The following is a 7,360-nucleotide window of genomic DNA, read 5'->3' on the forward strand; positions in this document are numbered from 1 at the left end:
ATTCTGGGATTTCAATCTAAGTACTTTATCTCTAATCTCATCACTCCTTCCTCTGAATTATATTGCCTTTCTCTTCAGATTTTATACAATAATATATAGTAATTTTAGGAGCTAACTCAAACTAGATTCATGTTATATTTGCCTGAGTATAGATCTTCCAATATTCTCCTCCTTATAGATATAGTAGTCTGGTAACTGACAAGGTGTGTGTGTGTGTGTGTGTGTGTGTGTGTGTGTGTGTGTGTGTGTGTTGCCCTTTATAAAACTGGAAACAATTGGTGAAGCTATATGATGGTTCTCCTCTCTACATACCATAGTGTATTTATTTCTTTATAACCTGATCCTCTTCAACACACTACATTCTAATAGACTTGTAGGAAAAGTTAATATAATAGAACTTATCAGTAATTAATTGGATTTTTATGCTGATCAAAAGTAAAAAAAAAAAACATGAAGAGTAAACAAAAGTACAACTGAATTGCTGTGAACCTTAAGATCTTGCCAAGCCCTGAAGAATGCGGCAGTTGACAGATTAGACCAATAGTCTTAATACCTATTGCTGGGGCACAAGTACCTTTAGTAGGGTTGGGTGGTTTGAGGATCAAAACTATTTTTAAGATTTCCTGGGGATTTCTTCTAAAAAACACAAGAAGGTGAAACTCCTAGTCAACAGGGTATAAAGGAGAGATTTTGAAACCCAAACCTAATCAATCTTGAACCTGGAAATTATCATAAATTTAGACCTGATAAGGTATAATTACAAAATTATTTTATTGAGTAGAGTACCCTTACAGCTGCTCAATAATTGTATTGCAAAAATATTAAGAGCAATGAGACCCAATGCACAAGATATAGATACTATTTATAAGTAGAACCAATCATCATCATTACTTCTCAGAAATGCAGAGCAGTGTTTATAAAAAGATGCAGAAGCCAAGGAAAAGAGAAAAATAACAGAAAAGTGACTATGCCCCCAATGGATATATTAATGTATCCCAATTTTCCAAGAACTAACATTGCATCTTCCAATCTCTAACATTGTCTCTCTCACTTTTCTTTTCTTCACCAGAATTTTTTTCTCTCCAATATTTTGATTAGTGCAACTTTGACATCTTTGTTCCTCAGGCTATAGATCAGAGGGTTCAGCATGGGCACCAGGATGGTATAAAACACAGAGGACACTTTTCCCTGGTCCATAGAACTAACTGAGGAGGGTTGTAAGTACATGAATGCTGCAGAACCATAGAAGATGGAAACAACAATTATGTGAGAACTGCAGGTACTGAAGGCTTTAAATCTTCCCTCTGTTGATTGGATACGGAGGATGCTGGCAATGATGAAGAAATAAGAACTAAGGATAGTCAGAATTGGGAAAATTATGTTAATTACCCCAAAGAGTAGAATGACCACTTCACAAGCATAGGTACTGTAGCAAGAAAGCTCTAAGAGGGGATTGAGATCACAGAAATAATGATTGATGATGTTGTCTTTGCAGAAGAATGATCTGAGTATGCACCCGGTCTGAGCAGTAGCAGCAAGCAAGCCTATCATGCTCATCCCGCCCAATAGCATAATGACATTATACAACAGAGGGCTACAAATGGCGACATAACGGTCATATGCCATCACAGTCAACAAATGACACTCAGAAACAATAAAAATGATAAAGATATAGAGTTGAGTCATGCACTCATTGTAGGAGATGATGTTCTTCTTGGACATAAAGTTAACAAGCATTTTGGGAGTGATGACAGTGGAATGGCAAAGATCAATGAAGGACAAACAACTGAGTAAATAGTACATGGGGGTGTGAAGGTGGGAACTGAACCCAATCAGGGTGATCATGCCTAAGTTTCCCACGACAGTGGTCACATAGATGCACAGGAATAAGAAGAAAAGGAGGAACTTGAGTTTTGGCTGATCTGTTAATCCTGCGAGGATAAAGTCAGTCACTGTGGAGTGATTTCCTGTTTCCATGGCCTGGATGGCATCTGTGGGGATGGGAATAAAAATAGTCATTAAAGAATATATTCATGATTAACCACAGCCAGAGGCAATTCTCAAAATTGAAGAAATTCATTAATTAGGGCTTTCATTTTGCTTTTGTATCTGACCTCGGGGACACCTAAAACTCTTACTACCTCACAGTCCTATAGTTCATTTAAATCCAAGAAAATACAATTTCTGATTTTTTTCCAAGCAAAAGAATGAAAATTTTGGCATTAAGTTAGAGAATGCATCAGTCATGGAAAGAGGATTTAGATATAGTGAGATCCTCTCAGCACTTTTAAAAAATATTTTTTATCAATTTTTTTTGGCAGCATTATAATTTCCCCTGAGCTAGGCTAGAAAGACAGGGGTAGTTATTTAAAGCAATAAATAGAGCACCAACCCTAAAATCAGGAAGAGTTGATTTCTGATCCAGGCTTAGATACTTATTAGCTGTGTGACTGTAGGCAAGTCACTTATCCTGTTGCCTCAGTTACCTTATCTGTAAAGTGAGTTGGAGAAGGAAGTGACACATCATTCCAGTATAGTTGAAAATCCCAAAAGAGGCCAGAAATGTAAGATTCGATTGAAACACATAAACAAAACAAAAACTTTCTCCCTTCTTTGTTTCCACCTTATCTCCTTTTCTAAAGAGCTATACAACATATAACATCTATACAACAAATAACATTTTAAAAGAAAAAAAAATAGGGAGAAATCATCAACCTTATTTTACATTCTCTTTTATCTTTCAAGCTTCTGTTCATGTGTTTGAAATTTAAGGTGCACAAAACCATCTGTCAAATTCCCTGAACTGGCTAGAAATGGAGATTAAATTCTGGCATTGTAGGAAGTATGGCACCTTTTTATTTTTGATAAAGAATGTCTCAGCGGGGTCTAATGGTTTTCCAATATCTCACTGAAGTAGCTGTTGGCTATTTATAGATTTTCTTATGCTAAGAAACTAGAGCTACTGCAATTTCTATTATACTTGCACATTATTAATTCTTACTTTAAAGGCTTTATCAGGCTCAAATTAGTCCAGTTTTCACTACAAATGAACTGAACAGAATAGAAAAGTGAAATTTTACCACCCTAAAATACCATGCATTGAAGTTTGAAAAGGCAGATCATGACAACTATGTGAGACACTCACCATCCAGTATTGTATTTTGTTTATTTTTCATCTACTTTGTCCTTAGTGATCATCTCAAGCTTCCTGTTAAGTGGATGAAAACATTGATATCAATTTAAAAGCAATCTAGGGAGTGTGAAAGTAGAGAAGATTAATTCTCATTACAGCTTTGTATATGAACTCTTTCACCAATGCAACAGATAAACCATAACTTTCTAGGTCTAACAGAGGTGCTCATTGAGGTGATGTGATGGTTTTAGTCTCCATATGAAGATTTCAGGGACTTTATAAGGAACAACCCAGACTAAGGCTCCCTAGGGTCTGGCCTCATCAGGGATCCAGCTCTGTGGGGAAGATTTTGCAAGTGTTTACCTTTTTGATCCTTTGCTTTGACATATCATTTAATTTCCCAATTGTTTACCAAAATTCCTTGGGGGGTAAAGAAAGTGTGGCTGTAATCCCACTTCACCCAATCATGTAGTTTAGGATAGAGATTCAGAAGGATAACTCCAGTTAGGTCTAATCCTGAGAAACACCATCTTAAAGATCCAATTTTATTTAATTAATTTGAACATAAACCAGAACAAGGTAAGAGGAATTGTGTCATAATTGATCCAGTTATCCTTGTAAAGAGAAAGACTTGGATTCAAGATTACCTCTGAGACTTTCTAGCTATGCAACTTCGACTAATTCACTTAATCTTCAATGTCCTCAGACAATTTTCTAAACCTGTAAGTTTCAAATCAGGTACCTATTTCCATTGGCAGAGGGAGTTTCCTCCTCAGAGTTCCCTCTGTTAATGAAATCACAATTCTGATCCCTTTGGAAAGGCAAAGCATAGTGTTATGAGGCTAGGAACACAGAGATGAAAAGTGCCTCAGTGCCTTCCCTAAGAAGTTTATGGCTATTAGAAAGAGTATAACTTGTATGCAGATATAAATAAAAGGTAAACATATTCAACAACAAGTGTTTATGAAATACCTAATATATATCAACTATTATACTAGATAGGTCAGTGGCTATTTGAAGACAAACAAGAAAATAATCTCAGCCCTCAAGGAGCTGACAATCTACTAGGAAAAAATAATGTACATATAACTAAGTAAATACAAAACATACATTTAAAAAGTGTTTTCAAGGGGTAGCATTGAGAAAAGAAGAGCCTAGGAATATTGTGAAGGATATAGTCCTTGAATTAAATGTCAAAGGAAACTAAGAATTAAAAGATACAGAGGTAAAGAGGGAGTATGTTCTAGGTAGAGGAGACAAGTCCTCTGAGAGAATTTGAGAAAGTAAGAATAATTTTGAAAGGGGAGGACACTTTAGCCTAGTTAATCATAAATATCTTAACTCTAAATAATAAACTCCAGTTACATACGAAGATTTTTTTTATCACATATAAGGATTTTGTTTTCATTCACTTGTTTTTTCAATCATGTCCTACCCTTTGTAACCCTATTTGGGATTTTCTTGGCAAAGATACTGTAGTTGTTTGCCATTTCCTTCTCTACCTCATTTTATAGATGAGGGAACTAAGGCAAACTATAAGTGACTTTCCCAGGATCACAGTTAACAAGTGTCTGACACCAGATTTAAATTCAGGAATATGAGTCTCCTTGACTCTAACTGTGCCAATTAAAAGACAAATGATAGGTAAGAAGAGATAAAACTATTCCTATGAGCCAACAATATGAAAGTTTACTTGGAGCATCTTAGGAAATCAACAGACAACTAATAGAAAATTTAAAGCTTCAGCAAAGTCACAGTGAGCAACATGCAGCAGCATATGTACAAAACAAAAAACAAACAACAAAAAAGAAGCAATAATACAAAATACAAAAGGAAATCCCTTTCTAAATAAGTACAAAATTTATAAAATATCTGCATCTCATCCTCCCAAAACACACAAAATACTTGTATAGATACAATTACAAAGATTCATTAAAGAAATAGAGCATATTTCTTCCTGGAAACCAATACACAGTATTGATTCCAAGACAGAAGGTAAGAGCTTAAAGAAAGAGAGAATAACTTAAGTAGCTGAAGACTATTAAGTGCTCATGGTTAGACTGTGCCACAATCATAAAAATTATTTCCCTGTCTACCCTCTTCAAGGAGACAGGAAGTTCATAGGTTTTACATATTGCAAATAGTTTCGGACTTTTTATTGTATCAACCACTTAGGACGAATTACTTTCCTTTCTAAAAATGTACTATTTGTCATACAATGAGTTTCTTGCAGAAATAGGAGTAAGGATACTTGATATAACTATGATGATTAAAAAAAACAGAAAATATCAATACATTTGATATATTTTTATAAAATAAGTATGTAGTAAATCACAAGTACATTGTAATATTTGTCAATAAGTGGAGTTCTTCCTTAATGTAAAAAATGAAGTAAAATATACATAAAAATCATTTGATTAGATTTTGACTACTGTTTCAATTTGTCCAGATAATTTTAGATGCAAATTGTGTCATATTTCCTGTTAATTATGCAGCCCAGGCTTATGTCAACTTTTTATTTCATAAGGATAACATCTATGCCTTTATCTCAATCATGATAAAATCTTAAACAAAATCTAGCCAAAAACAACTCTACAGAATTTCACTAAAGCCTTATCATAAAAAAATCCATTAATAATACTTCAATAAATATTAACTAAGTCTGGACATGCCTAATTGTATTTAATTTATTAATGTACATTTTTATTCCTATTCCATATGGAGATTATCAGGAAGTTAAATGATTCGCTTAAACTGAGGTTTTCTGTATTTATGAAAATACCCAGCCTTGCTCATCTAAAAAACTTAAAAAAAATAGTTTGTCCCATATGTATCTATTAAAAATCAATGTATTTTGGATTATGGAGATTGTGGCTTTCTTTTTGAAGTAGTTGGAAACAATAATTTTTTAAAATTTATTTCGGTATTTTTCCATAATTACATGATTAATGTACTTTACCTCCTCTTTTCCCCTCCCCCCTCCCAGATATGACAAGGAATTCCTCTGGGTTATAGATGTATTATCATTCAATACCTATTTCTATATCAATCATTTTTGCAATAATCTTTAAAAAACCCAAACCCCACATTTAATACCCATATAAACAAGTGAAAAATCAAATATTCTAAGTTTCTGTTCCCACAGTTCTTTCTCTTGATGTGGATAGCATTCCTCTTCCCTTCTCATTTTAATTGCATTGCTTGTGTTTGTACAAAATCTTTTTGATTTAATATAATCAAATTTTTCATTTTATTTTATTTTATTTATATTTTTACATTTTGTTTATTTATTTATTTATTACATTTTGTTATTTTTATTTTTTTTACATTTTGTTATTTTTTTTCAATCTCTTGTTTGTTTTTAAATTCCTTTCCTAGAGATCTGACAGGTATACTATTCTATATTAACCTACTTTATTTATGATTTCACTCTTTATAGTTAAGTTATTTACCCATTTTGAATTTATCTTGGTATAGGGTGTGAGATGTTAATCTAAATCTAATTTCCATACTGTTTTCCAATTTTCCCAGAAGTTTTTGTCAAATAGTGAGTTCTTGTTCATAAAGCAGGGATCATTGGATTTATCAAGCACTAGTTTCCTGAGGTCATTTAGCCCTAGCCTATTCCAGTGATCCACCTTTCTATCTGTTAGCCAGTACCGTATTGTTTTGATGGTCAGTGCTTTGTAGTACAGTTTAAGAACTGTTACTGCTAGGCCCCCATCCTTCACATTTTATTTTTCATTAGTTCCCTTGATATTCTTGATATTTGTTCTTCCAGGTGAACTTTGTAATAATTTTTTTCTAATTCTATGAAAAAGGTTTTTGGTACTTTTATAGGTATGTCACTGAATAAGTAAATTAATTTAGGTAAGATTCTCGTTTTTATTACATTATCTCATCCTACACCTGAGTAATTAATGTTTTTTCCAATTGTGTAAATCTAGTTTTATTTGTGTGAAAAGTGCTTTGTAGTCATGTTCATATAATTCCTGAGTTTGTCTTAGCAAATAGATTCCCAAATATTTTATATTTTCTAGTGATTTTAACTAAAATTTCTCTTTCTAACTCTTGCTACTGAGTTTTGTTGGAAATATTTAGAAATATTGATGGTTTATGTGGGCTTATTTTATATCCTGCAACTTTGATGAAATTATTAATAATTTCTACTAAGGATTTTAGTTGACTTTTTTTTGGTTTCTCTCAGTATACCATCATATCATCTGC

At 33.1% G+C, this 7,360-nt stretch overlaps 1 protein-coding gene across 1 annotated transcript; it reads right to left on the reverse strand.

The window, feature by feature from the left end:
• Positions 1–140: 140 nt before the first annotated feature.
• On the reverse strand, positions 141–1,980 carry LOC100619985 (putative olfactory receptor 8G3). Its single transcript, XM_007495453.3, has one exon. The coding sequence runs from the start codon at positions 1,975–1,977 to the stop codon at positions 1,063–1,065; it is 915 nt and encodes a 304-aa protein (XP_007495515.2). The 5' UTR covers positions 1,978–1,980; the 3' UTR covers positions 141–1,062.
• Positions 1,981–7,360: the final 5,380 nt, after the last annotated feature.

The sequence above is a fragment of the Monodelphis domestica genome, chromosome 4, assembly GCF_027887165.1.
Source record: "Monodelphis domestica isolate mMonDom1 chromosome 4, mMonDom1.pri, whole genome shotgun sequence".
NCBI classification, from domain to species: domain Eukaryota; kingdom Metazoa; phylum Chordata; class Mammalia; order Didelphimorphia; family Didelphidae; genus Monodelphis; species Monodelphis domestica.